This window comes from Rhinoderma darwinii, chromosome 5, assembly GCF_050947455.1.
Source record: "Rhinoderma darwinii isolate aRhiDar2 chromosome 5, aRhiDar2.hap1, whole genome shotgun sequence".
In the NCBI taxonomy this organism is placed as follows: Eukaryota; Metazoa; Chordata; class Amphibia; order Anura; family Rhinodermatidae; genus Rhinoderma; species Rhinoderma darwinii.
The window spans coordinates 336,394,116-336,408,898 of NC_134691.1; the positions used below are offsets into that span (position 1 = coordinate 336,394,116).

General features: G+C 42.4%; 1 protein-coding gene across 1 annotated transcript in view; it reads right to left on the reverse strand.

Moving 5' to 3' along the window:
- Positions 1-1,580: 1,580 nt before the first annotated feature.
- The window catches only part of AGMO (alkylglycerol monooxygenase), a 191,295-nt gene continuing 178,092 nt past the window's right edge, over positions 1,581-14,783 (reverse strand). The window contains exon 14 of the mRNA XM_075828773.1: positions 1,581-1,933. Within this exon, the coding sequence (XP_075684888.1) occupies positions 1,850-1,933 (84 nt within the window). The 3' untranslated portion in view covers positions 1,581-1,849. The remainder of the gene's footprint in view (positions 1,934-14,783) is intronic.

Below are 14,783 nucleotides of genomic sequence, written 5' to 3' on the forward strand. Positions count from 1 at the left end.
TGCCTCCTATATACAAGAATATAACTACTATAATACTGCCCCTAAATACAAGAATATATCTACTTTAACACTGCCCCTATATACAAGAATATATCTACTATAATACTGCCCCCCTATATACAAGAATATACCTACTATAATACTGCCCCCTATATACAAGAATATAACTACTATAATACTGCCCCTATATACAAGAATATATCTACTATAATACTGCCCCCTATATACAAGAATATAACTACTATAATACTGCCTCCTATATACAAGAATATATCTACTATAATACTGCCCCCCTATATACAAGAATATACCTACTATAATAATGCCCCCTATATACAAGAATATAACTACTATAATACTGCCACTATATACAAGAATATAACTACTATAATACTGCCCCCTATATACAAGAATATAACTACTATAATACCTCTCCTATATACAAGAATATAACTATTATAATACTGCCCCCTATATACAAGAATATAACTACTATAATACCTCTCCTATATACAAGAATATAACTACTACAATACTGCCCCCTATATACAAGAATATAACTACTACAATACTGCCCCCTATATACAAGAATATAATTACTATAATACTACCCCCTATATACAAGAATATAATGACTATAATACTGCTCCCTATATACAAGAATATAACTACTATAATACTGCTCCTATATACAAGAATATAACTACTATAATACTGCCCCTATATACAAGAATATAACTACTATAATACTGCTCCTATATACAAGAATATAACTACTATAATACTGTCCCTATATACAAGAATATAACTACTATAATACTGCTCCTATATACAAGAATATAACTACTATAATACTGCCCCTATATACAAGAATATAACTACTATAATACTGCCCCTATATACAAGAATATAACTATTATAATACTGCCCCTATATACAAGAATATAACTACTATAATACTGCCCCTATATACAAGAATATAACTACTATAATACTGCCCCTATATACAAGAATATAACTACTATAATACTGCCCCCTATATACAAGAATATAACTACTATAATACTGCCCCTATATACAAGAATATAACTACTATAATACTGCCCCCTATATACAAGAATATAACTACTATAATACTGCCCCTATATACAAGAATATAACTAGTATAATACTGCCTCTATATACAAGAATATAACTACTATAATACTGACCCTATATACAAGAATATAACTACTATAATACTGCTCCCTATATACAAGAATATAACTACTATAATACTGCTCCCTATATACAAGAATATAACTACTATAATACTGCTCCTATATACAAGAATATAACTACTATAATACTGCCCCCTATATACAAGAATATAACTACTATAATACTGCCTCAATATACAAGAATATAACTACTATAATACTGCTCCCTATATACAAGAATATAACTACTATAATACTGCCCCCTATATACAAGAATATAACTACTATAATACTGCCCCCTATATACAAGAATATAACTACTATAATAATGTCCCCATCTGTCTTAGTGAAGCTTCTTCTAGCAATAGAAAGTCAATAAGATTATGCAGAAAATTATATCTTTATTATCGAATTATTTTGTACAGAATATTTACAGTTAAAAACAAATTCTCAGATTGGACGCTTCCTCTTCTTCAAACCAATTATCACCTTCTTTACAGGATATCTATAATTTCATACTTTCCCATTGATGTCTTTACAAATAAATCACTGGCACTTTATTACTTTTCTTCACAAATATCCAAAAATATTGTGTATTAATATTTCGGTATAGAACAAAAATGTTTTCTGTTTGAAGTTGTTCTGAAGTTTCACTCCTGCTTCTGAGGTTTCTTGGTTATGAGAGGTCTTATGGCTTGTAGTCCCCACACAGCGATGCAGATGGAAAATATCACCTAGAAATAAGAAATAAGGAAATCAAAATTTCATAAATTATAAAAAAATAGTTGGACAATGTTCAGTATTAATTAAATAAACTGGTCAACCTCATCATTTATTTGAGGACGCAGCCTATTTTTCCATTTTTGCTCTTCCATTTCTTGGACCATAACTTTTCTATCTTTTTTTTTTTTACTCAGGCGGGATTCACACGACAGGGTTTCCCGGCTGGGTGCCGGCCGTTCATAAATCGGCCGGCAGCCGGCTGCATTAGGAATAATAGACCCCTAATGGGGCTATTCACACGACCGATTTTTTGACGGCTGGGAAAACCGGCCTTCAAAAAATAGGACATGCTCTATTTTTGCCCGGCCGCCCGGCTCCCATAGAAGTCTATGGGGCCGGGTAATACATGGCCATCACTGGAATGTGTCCCGAGTGATGGCCGGGTCTACCGTCGCTCGCGCACTCTCTCTCCTCCTCCTCACAGTGCAGAGTGCATGTGAGGAGGAAGAGGAGGGTCTTTTATTGCTCGCTGTAGGAGTCGGAATCCCCAATCCCCGACTCTATGACCGGGGATGCCGCTACAGGAGAAGTGAGTGACTACACTGTCCATATATGGACACAGCGAAGTCACTCACTTCTGCAGCGGAATCCCCGACTCTATGGCCGGGGATGCCGCTACAGGAGAAGTGCATGACTACACTGTCCATATATGGACACAGCGAAGTCACGCACTTCTGCAGCGGAATCCCCGACTCTATGGCCGGGGATTCCGCTACAGGAGAAGTGAGTGACTACACTGTCCATATATGGACATAGTGACGTCACTCACTTCTGAAGCAGAATTCCCGACCTGTGGCAGGGAATTCCTCTTCAGGAGAAGTCAGTGACTACACTGTCCATATATGGACATTGAAGTCAGTGACTTCTCCTGGAAGGGGGGGGGATGGGTACAACCTACAGAGGGCTGTGTGGCATCACCTACAGGGGACTGGGTGGCATCACCTACAGGGGGCAGAGTGGCATCACCTACAGGGGGCAGGGTGGGTGGCATCACCTACAGGGGGCAGGGTGGGTGGCATCACCTACAGGGGGCTGGGTGGCATCACCTACATGGGCAGGGTGGCATCACCTACAGGGGGCAGGGTGGCATCGCCTACAGGGGGCAGGGTGGCATCACCTACAGGGGGCAGGGTGGCATCGCCTACAGGGGGCTGTGTGGCATCGCCTACAGGGGGCTGTGTGGCATCGCCTACAGGTGGCTGTGTGGCATCGCCTACAGGGTGCTTGGTGGCATCCCTACAGGGGGCTTTGTGGCATCACCTACAGGGGGCTTTGTGGCATCACCTACAGGGGGCTTGGTGGCATTACCTACAGGGGACTTGGTGGCATTACCTACAGGGGGCTGGGTGGCATTACCTACAGGGAGCTGGGTGGTATTCCTACAGGGAGCTGGGTGGCATCGCCTACAGGGGGCAGGGTGGCATCGCCTGCAGGGGGCTGTGTGGCATCACCTACAGGGGGCTGTGTGGCATCACCTACAGGGGGCTGTGTGGCATCACCTACAGGGGGCTGTGTGGCATCACCTACAGGGGGCTGTGTGGCATCACCAACAGGGGGCTGGGTGGCATTACCTACAGGGGGCTGGGTGGCATTACCTACCAGGGGGGCTGTGGCATTATCTACAAAGGGCTGTGTGTGGCAACAAATTTCAATGAAATTCATCCGATTTTAAAACGGACAGGGAAAAAAACGGATGCAAATCGGGTCCAAATCGGCCGGTAAAAACGGAAACTCGGCCCGGAACGGAATCGGAACGGATGCAACCCAGATGCAAACCGGCCGGGAAAATCGGCCAAAAACGGCCGATTTTCCTGGCCGACACTCGGACCCTGTCGTGTGAATGAGCCCTTACTTTGTGAGGTTTTGTTTTCTGATTTTCTTGTTTTTTGTATAATTTTTTTTTTGGTCCATAACATTTAGCATTATATAAAATTTATATAAAAGCAAAATTTGAAAAAAATATTATATTTTTCATTTTTTATTCCATTTTTTACCGTAGTTCTCAAACCCCTACGATTTTGTTTACATGTATTTATGGGTTTTAATGATTAAGGGGACACAGTCAATATATTTATTTTATGTATTATGGCTTTTATTTAAAAAAAATGTTTTTATTAATATCACTTTTTTCTTTTGAATATCTATGTATTTCTATTCATGTAGAATACACAGGTAGCTTTTCGGGTCACCTCAGGGGCCTTTGCTAGGTCACGGCTGCCACCTTAAACTTAAGCTCCAGTGATCTTTATCGCCTAGGATAATTATCTAATACCAAAGAACCCCCCCCCCTTATGATGCCACAATCACTATTGATCGTGGTAATCGCACGGATGATCGCACCATGATCACAGCACCGTAAATGTACAGCGCTGGGCAATAAGTACCAGTACTGCCAAAAGGTCTTTTATTAGACTCATGTAAGAAGATGACAATAGTGAAGTCTATGATCTAGGACCACCAGTGATTTCCCGAATTAAAGGTCTACCTCACCTGCAAGTGGTTAATCGAGCACAGTTCACATGCTACTGCAAAAGTTCAAATGAGCAATTAGCAGATTTGGCATCCCATAGAGGACAATGGCTATATCAACCGGCTGATTATTTAGTTTAATTACTTTTAGGTAAATAAACTTGAAAACACATTATATGGTCAAAAGTATGTGGACACCTCCTAATTTGGAAGTTCAGGTGTTTCTGCCACACCAATTCCAAACATGTGCATAAAATCAAGCACACAGCCATACAATCTCACCATCTGACAGCCTGATTGAGAAATCTGGGTTTGGCAGATGACAGGAGAATGCTACCTACCGGAAGCATAGTGCCTTCTATAACATTTCGTAGAGGGGTAATGGTCTGGAGCTATTTTCTCTGGATTAGGCCCCTTATTTCCAGTGAAGGGTTAATACTACAGCTGTAAAGGATTTGCCAGACACAGGTTCTGTGTCGACGCCCGTGGGCAATCAGTCTGCACCTGCTCCTATGTCTGTGAGACTGACTCCATCTTCCACCACTTAGGATGGCAGGCTTAGGAGTGGGAGAGCCTATCACAGCCTGGCCAGACGGAGCTAGTTCCCGCCCACTGTCTATTTATACCTGCCTTTCCTGTTCCTCCTTTGCCTGTGATTCTTCTATGCTTGTTTCCTGGCTTGTTGCTGTTGCTTGTACTACTCATCCTCTGCTTGTTATTGACCTTGGCTTTCTGACCACTCTCCTGCTCAGCGTTTTGTACCTCGCTCTCTCCTGGTTTGACTCGGCTCGTTCACCACTCTTGCTGCTCACGGTGTCTCCGTGGGCAGCCGCCTTGTTTCCCTAGCTTCTGTGTACCCTTGTCTGTTTTGTCTGTCTTGCACTTACTGAGCGTAGGGACCGTTGCCCAGTTGTACCTCGTCGCTTAGGACGGGTCGTTGCAAGTAGGCAGGGACTGAGTGGCGGGTAGATTAGGGCTCACCTGTCTGTCTCCCTACCCTGTCATTACAACAGCAAACAAAGACATTTTACAGAATTGTGGCTTCCAACTTTATGGTAACGGTTTGGGTTTCGGCCCTTTCCTGTTCCAGTGCACACAGCGAGCTCTATAAAGACATGGTGTCGAGAAGTTTGTTGTGGAGGAACTCAAGTGGCTGTAGAGAGTCCTGACCCTTTTAACAAGGAGAATGACAACACCCAGTTGTCAATTTATTCATAATTTTGCAGGAGAAATAACAGAGAAAAGGTGCTCCAGGATTGTAATTTTATGGGGAATACAAGTATTTACTAAGACATGTCAGACAGGTGAGGAGAGAATGTTCACCTTTGAATAATTTTAGATTAAATCACTACTGTCATTTCAACAAACTTTGCATAAATGAAAAGTACAGTACAGGCGATTATAAGAAACTTTGTAATATATCTTATCAGAGTAACAAGCCTCTTTCTGCTCTTATCTGGCTGTTTTCCTGCTTCCCCTCCCTCTGTTAAACTGACTTTCACTCTGAAAATTCAGCTCTATCCATCTCGATTTGGACTGCAGCTCATATGTATCAGATTAAACATATCTATGGAAGTCAATGGAGAGGGGAGGGGGTAAGAGTGAGCTGGAAGTGCTGGAGATAAGAGCAGAATGACAGGCAGATAAACTTTTTACCCTTAATTCACATCAGTACAGGTCAGTACTTCTCTATACATGTCCTGCATGATCCTGGGGCAGTTTCTGAGTGAGAGAGAAGGTTGTACAGCAGATTCTCCACTTCTTACTGTGTGTAGTGTATGTTTGCCATCCTACACCCCCAGCTCAGAGAGAAATGCAAACGATATATATATATATATATATATATATATATATACATACATATAGACCCGTAGAAGAAGCCGGAAATGCCGGCGAAATGCGCGTCGGGAGTCATATGTTTTTAACCTCCTAGCGCTGGTGTTAGCCCTATAACCTAATAAACTATCTTAGAATGCGACACATGTCACAAATCTGATTAGCTCCTTCCCGCTGCACTCCCGCTGCCTCCGCTTTGAATAGGAGCGGAGACACTGTGAAGCAGGGGACTAGTGTCCGGTGCTCTAACATTAATGCCAGAGAGCGCTGAGAACCACAGGAGGACTCAAAAAGGGTGGTGTAAGGTGATTCAATGCTAAGCGTTATATTAGCTATTACATCTTATAAGCCACACTATATTTCATTAGTAATAGTGCTACTAGCTCATACTGCACATATTTTGGGTGAAGGTGCCAGTGCAGATATCTAGGCATAAGTGCAAATATAATCAATTTGCACTATGCCTGAGGGTATGTTCACACGCTTACTAGAAAATGTCTGAAAATACGGAGCTGTTTTCAAGGAAAAACAGCTCCTGATCTTCAGCCGTTTGTTTAGCCACTCGCGTTTTTCACTGCGTTTTTTACGCCCGTTTTTGGAGCTGTTTTTCTATAGAGTCAATGAAAAACGGCTCCAAAAATGGCTCAAGAAGTGACACGCACTTCTTTTTCACGGGCGTTTTTTAAAACGGAAGCGTAAAAAAAATGGCCCGTCGGAACAGAACGCCGTTTTTCCCATTGAAATTAATGGGCAGATGTTTGGAGGCGTCCTGCTCCGGACTCTTCGGCCGTTTACGGCCAGATAAACGGCCGAAAATAAGCCAAGTGAACATACCGTTACCCTATATTTCTACAACATAGGACCTTTTAAAGTTTAGTATTAGTTTAATAAAGTAAAACATTTTATTTATACTGTCATACAACCACACACTGTGCCATCTTTTCCCTTTCCCTTCATAGTATATTCTATAATCGATCGGTGGTGAACACCTTATGTGGTTCTTTGTAAATACATTATATATTCATTCTTAGAGGGCATTAGCCAATTTCTTCCAAAAAACTACAGATATAGAATGCAAAGTGGAAAATTGCTAAACATTGCAAAATTAAAGTCATATAATGGCCAAAAAATAGTGCTGCTCCTCATGTCCACACATATGGTAGCTTATCCTAAAAAGTCAAATGAAATGAGAAAATGTCATTCTTTATAGAGGCCGCAGCTCCATTTTTGGAGCTCCAAATCCTCTGCCTCCCTTCACACAACCATATGGTTAAATGATATCATTGTGGCTGTCTGTAGCCTCCACTAGGGAGTGCACACTGATGGAGGATATATTTTACAGTTTAATAGGAGTTGTATAAATCTTTATGTAGTAATCTTCCTCTAGTGGTAGCTGAGTAACACACAGAGACGCTGCTGCAGTATCTGGCTTATGTCCCTGTATCGTATTGCATGATTGGTCAGTATAGCCGGGGAAAGAGATGTGCAGAGCTATTCCTGTTCAGGTATGTGTGAACAGAGCAGCATCACACAGACATGCTGCTACAAGAGCTGTTTTGCAGTGGGAGAACTGGCCTGCCACAGAAGCTGCATCACTCAGAGGGAGAGGCTGCTACAAGAGCTGCTCACCAGATTGAGAACTGGCCTGCCACAGAAGCTGCATCACTCAGGGGGAGACAGGCTGCTACAAGAGCTGCTCACCAGATAGAGAACTGGCCTGCCACAGAAGCTGTATCACTCGAAGACAGGCTGCTACAAGAGCTGCTCACCAGATTGAGAACTGGCGTGCCACAGAAGCTGCATCACTCAGGGGGAGACAGGCTGCTACAAGAGCTGCTCACCAGATAGAGAACTGGCCTGCCACAGAAGCTGTATCACTCGAAGACAGGCTGCTACAAGAGCTGCTCACCAGATTGAGAACTGGCCTGCCACAGAAGCTGCATCACTCAGGGGGAGACAGGCTGCTACAAGAGCTGCTCACCAGATAGAGAACTGGCCTGCCACAGAAGCTGTATCACTCGAAGACAGGCTACTACAAGAGCTGCTCACCAGATCGAGAACTGGCCTGCCACAGAAGCTGCATCACTCAGGTGGAGACATGCTGCTAGAAGTGCTGCTCACCAGATCGAGAACTGGCCTGCCACAGAAGCTGCATTACTCGAAGACAGGCTGCTACAAGAGCTGCTCACCAGATCGAGAACTGGCCTGCCACAGAAGCTGCATCACTCAGGGGGAGACAGGCTGCTACAAGAGTTGTTCACCAGATAGAGAACTGGCCTGCCACAGAAGCTGCACCACGCAGAGGGAGATAGGCTGCTACAAGAGCTGCTCACCAGATTGAGAACTGGCCTGCCACAGAAGCTGCATCACTCAGGGGGAGACAGGCTGCTACAAGAGCTGCTCACCAGATAGAGAACTGGCCTGCCACAGAAGCTGTATCACTCGAAGACAGGCTGCTACAAGAGCTGCTCACCAGATCGAGAACTGGCCTGCCACAGAAGCTACATCACTCAGGTGGAGACATGCTGCTAGAAGTGCTGCTCACCAGATCGAGAACTGGCCTGCCACAGAAGCTGCATTACTCGAAGACAGGCTGCTACAAGAGCTGCTCACCAGATCGAGAACTGGCCTGCCACAGAAGCTGCATCACTCAGGGGGAGACAGGCTGCTACAAGAGTTGTTCACCAGATAGAGAACTGGCCTGCCACAGAAGCTGCACCACGCAGAGGGAGATAGGCTGCTACAAGAGCTGCTCACCAGATCGAGAACTGGCCTGCCACAGAAGCTACATCACTCACAGGGAGACTGCTTCTGTGCAGGGTGATAACTGGCCTGCCACAGAAGCTGCAGTACAGAGGCAGAGATGGCCTGATCTGGGAGGCCTTAGTGAAGACTACAATCAGCGTGAATAACTAGGGAAAGTGAAGGGAGGCTAGTGGATATCCTGTGGATAAGTCATAAATGTGCCTCATGGGAAAACCCCTTTAAGCCCCTATTTTGAAACTAATCATATGCATGCTATTGTTGTTGCACTTCTAGATTTTTGTTGCATTCATCCAAGTAAAGTAACAGTTAACTGCAACCACTGTCTTAGCCATCTTGTCGCCCGTCCTCCTGCACCTTACAGCTGCAGGCAGCCAGAATTGCAATATTATCTCTAAAGGGAATCGAGATTGGAGCTCTGTAACAGAAATATAGAGCTCCACCCTCTATAAAGATATAGTATGATGTTACATAGCACATTATTTTGGAACTATTTAGATTTTAAAAATGGAGTTTATAGGTGGAGATCCACTTAAAGCAATGGTTGCTTTCTATAGGAATAGCTGTTTTACAACAGGAGAGTCTGTAAATTTGTGAAAACCAAGTGCAGCTATAGGGGGTGCAGAGGTGGCAGTCGCACCTGGTTCCTCGTGTCTGAGTGGGCCCAAAGGCACCAGTATTATAAGTTTGCATTGGTGCCAGTTACACCTCTGGTGGAACCCATCAAACCAAGAGACCTAGGAGACTGGCTTGACAGTGATCAATATATTATCGTACAATACAGATACATTTTAGACTTGTGGCCCATCATCAGGGAAGTAAACTCATCAGATAGAGTTAATCTTGTGATTTTGGGGAATTTTCAGTTTTGGACAGAGTTGTGAGATTTCGGAAGTGCTTTAAGAGCGAATGATAAATGGACTGACATCATCCCCTCAAGGGTATACATTTCAGAGGCTTCAATTCTAGGATAATTCATGCAAATATCATATTTATTGTAACAAAAGAACAGAATCAACAAGATTGTGATTCATGGTTTGGACAATGGTTTGGACATCACTACTGGAAAAAAGGTTTCTGTCCAACATTAACAACCGTGGTTTGGAGATGAGTCTACCATTTCATTACACCCATTCTACTCTCATTTGGAAACTGGCCAAGTCAACTTTCTATTATTTATTACTGTATTAAGATCGAAAAAATAATAATAATATATGTATATTTCTAATATAAACACAATATATAAAATTTAGACTTTTGTTAAATAAAAAAAATATATTCTCTATACTGTATTGAACTAGAGCCAGAGGTCTACATGAAACCATGTATAAAAAGTCTTCATTTACAACATAAACACAAAACATAATATTTTTTTTACTTTTCTTAATAAAAAAGAAAAAAATAATAATAAAAAAAATAGCTTCTCCTATCATAATCTACACTGGTGCAGGGGATCCATGTGAAACCTAAAGTTTAGGGAATTTCTTGGGATGTTCTGCCAGAAATTGGACCTCCCAAACAGATTTTTCTCAATATTTTTTTGAAAGTTATTGAAAGTTGTGAAAAGTAGCCGATTTAGATCATAACGAACGATTGCTGCAGTGAAATAAGTACCGAACAATCGTTACAGACGACCGATGACCAACAGTCATCTTCTGGAAATCAGGTCGACTGTGTTGAAAAAATGGTAGAAGTCAAATGTATGTGGGTCACTCGGGTGAACCACGCATGGTTTTTAGGAAACGGCCAACCCATAGAGAAGGGAAGAAGATGTTTTTGATTTGAACCGGGTGGTGCTTAGAATGGACAAACGTCCGTTCTTTCAGACCTTCGTAATACAATATTCAATTGAAAGTTCCCTGGCAGCAAGGGCAGGCGGTACAAGACAAACATCTGGCTGCCCATGGAAGTGGAAATTTAAAGCGACCCTCCGGTCCCCACAAAAAACAAAACTACAAAGATGCTGAGATTTTTTTTTAAATGAGGGCCTACCATTTTTATGACAACAGTTCAAATTTCTTTCGAGAATTGGTCACGTCAACTTTTTTCTCCCAATGTATTATTTATTACCGTATTAAGATCAATATATTATTCGTTGTTATTATAAATAAGGACTTTGCTAGCCGGGGGTCTACGTGCAACCACGGATAATGTCTAAATTTCAAAGATAAACATAATAAATAATTGTTTGACTTTTCGTATTTAAAAAAAAATTGCTTCTCCAATCATGAACTACGCCGGTGCCAGAGGTCTACATGTAACCTAAAGTTTAGGAAATTTCTCTGGATGTTCTGCCAGAAATTGGACCTCCCGAATAGATTTTTCTTGAATCGAAGTTTAAGCCATCAACTGTATCCAACTAGGTTTTCTACTCCCAGATCTGTCCCGGAGGAATTTCAAAAAGCAGGATAATGGAAAAAATGTTTTTATGCCCCATTGGGAAAGTTGTTTTCCGAGATAATGGACAGGAAACACAGATGCTGGGATTTTTCCCACTTTCCATTTTGACTACCTGTTCTGGCAGTCTCGCTATGACACACACAAAAAAAGAACATAATAGCAGACATTAATATCCAGCTGTTTTAAATAAGTGTTGGCGTTACGGATACATTGAGCTGAGGTAACAAAAAAATACTTAAAAAGAGCAATTTTTGAAGGCTTTACAGGAAGTCTGAAAATGAGACTAAATATCCACTTCCCTATCGATATAGAAATATAAGTTTTGGGATAAAATTAAAATTATTTATGAGTAAAACATTTTAGGGAAATGATGTCAAGTGCAGCTGGAAAAGGGATTTTTTTTTTTCTTTTGCGATGTTCTTAAGGAAATCACCAGTTTTCAGTCTTTTTTTTTTTTACATGGGCATTTTACAATATAATTATTATTTTATATATATATACATATATATGTGTGTGTGTGTGTGTGTATATATATATATATATATATACACACATACATAACTACAATATATATATAATTATTTTTCTTTTGTTAAGTCCCTACACTTTTGACTAGCTTTATATATTTATATATCCAAAAATAATAACTTTAAATTCTTATTTCTTCTTCTTTTTTTTTTTATTAATAGCATTTTAAGATTCTGTTAGGTGCAGTGGCATAACTACCGCTGTAGTAGCCGTAGCCGTGCCGCCCGACAACACCCCCCCTATGGTGGCTACAGCGGGACGCCACTGAACACTATGGCAGAGCAGGGAGGTATCTCCACGCTCTCCCTTTAGAAGGGTTGTTCCTACAAAAGACAGGATAGGGGGATACATGTGTGATCGCTGGCAGCGACAAGGAGAACGTGGGACCGAAAGTCCCTCAAAGGACTTCCTGGGTCTGCGCAGCTCCGTAAAAAATGAATGGAGCGCCGGTCGTGCTTGTGCGCATGCGTGACCAGCGCTCCTTTTATTTTTATTGAGCTGCGCAGACGCCGGAAATCAGAGGTTAGTCATGGAGAACTTCGGGGGATTTTCGGATTTTCCCGTGTTTCGCGCTGCACGCACCCATTGAAGTCAATGGGTACGTGAAAATTACGCGCACCACACGGAAGCACTTCCAGGTGTCGCGCGTGATTCGCGCAACAGCAGTAAAAACAATGAATGAAAACAGAAAAGCACCACGTGCTTTTCTGTGTGTAAACATAAAACCAGAGTGTCATCATGATGCCGGCTGCACGAAAATCACGCAGCCATGCATCCTATGCTGATGCCACACGGACCTTTTGCGCGGCCTAAGGTTGGGTTCCCATGGTGCAGATTTAGCTTTTTTTTTTTTTTAGCCAAAACCAGAATTGGATCCAGTAGAGCAGACCTATAAGGCGTTTCTTAATATATTTCTTCTGTTTCGGTTCCAATCCTAGTTTTGCCCCCCAAAAAAATGCATGCAAAATCTGCACTGTGGGAACTCATCCTAGGACCCTGTTCACACTATGTTCGGTGTGTACACCCAGTGAATAAGGCACCTGAGACTCTCCCAATGTATATGCCAGATGTATGCAGCTGTATGTTATATAGTCACTTACGTTTGCTATTGATTCCCATTGCTAAAAAATCTATAACGTGGGGTCTATTTGTTTTTTACAGGATGCCCTTGTATTGGAAATTGTAGTCAACTTTCCAACGCAGTAGAAAATCAGGTATGGTGACATAAAGCAGCCAGATATATGCCAAAAGGACACTATTTTATCCTAAACCTTGCCATACATGAGTGATTTCTGATGGCCGTCTGTGAACATTGTGGTTTTGGACGACAACATTATACCGTAAGATAAAACAACAGATCGCCGATCGATCTCTGCCTTGATCTGCATTCTGGTCTGGGCTTCTATTGACGAGCGCTGTCGTTTAGCATGAACAACTTTCCAAAACGGCACCTGACCATGACTGAAAGAGTCCAACGTGGCAGATAACGGATATCTGCCATCTGTTACACTCGGTCAAATTACGAAAGGGCACTGACAGAAAACGGTCCTTATGGGCAGAAAACGGTCTATAGGTGTCTTATTGGATGACCAAAATCTCTAGTGCATGGCCAGCTCAAAGAGTAACTGCCCTTTCATAAGACTTTTCACGTTAGAAGTTTTGATCGGTGGAGGTCCAGTTGCGGAGACACCCACCGATCGCTATAACCAAGTATTTAGCGGAGCACTGTTTTTCATGTGTGATCAGCTCGACTCAATGGGGATAGATGAAGACAGGTTCAAGCGCTTCTGCCCTTTCAGTGACAGGTGAGGGTCTGAGCTCCGGGACCCCCACCAATCAAAACTTCTGACATGTCACTATGATAAGTTTTATGATAGGGCAGTTACTCTGTATGTTGATTTTCTGGTAACTTTGTGGTTTTTGCTTCATTGTGTTCTATATTCTGCAGTTCCAGTTCTTCCAGAGAGTAAACATTCATGTGCTGTTGCTCAATGTTGTGGCTCTCTGATCCTCTTCAGTGAAAGGGGTTTTCGACACGATTTCTACGTTAAAAAAATATGCCAAAAAAACTCTGTGTGAACAAGGCCTTAAAGGGGTTTTCCAGTCACTAAAAATTGATGGGCCATCCTCCGCATAGGTCATCAATAGATGATGGGTCGGCGTCCGTCTTTCAGGACCCCCACTGATCAGCTGTTTTGGAGGGGCCGCAGTACTCGTACGAGCGTTGCTTCCCCTTCATTTCTCCTTGCTCATGGTGAACTGTCGACACTAAGGGTATGTTCACACGCCCAATTACGGACGTAATTCAGGCGTTTTACGCCTGAATTACGCCCGAAAAAACGGCTCTAAAGCGTCGGCAAACATCTGCCCATTGAATTCAATGGGTCTTATGGTGTTCTGTGCAGACGAGCTATTTTTTTACGCGCCGCTGTCAAAAGACGGCACGTAAAAAGACGGCCGCGTCAAAGAAGTGCATGTCACTTCTTGGGACGTCATTGGAGCCATTTTTCATTGACTCCATAGAAAAACAGCTCCAATTACGTCCGTAATGGAAGCCGCGAAAAACGCGAGTACGAGCAATTACGTCTGAAATTCAGGAGCTGTTTTCGCCTGAAAACAGCTCCGTAATTTCAGACGTAATTGACGTTGCCGTGTGAACATACCCTAATTTAGCGACAATTCAAATGTATTGCAGCCTTCTCCCTTTCAGTTCAATGGGAGAAAAGGCTAGAATAGCCGTGAATCGCTGCTAAATGCGTGTCGACGACTCACAGCGAGTAAGAGAAATGAAGTGGAAGCAGCACT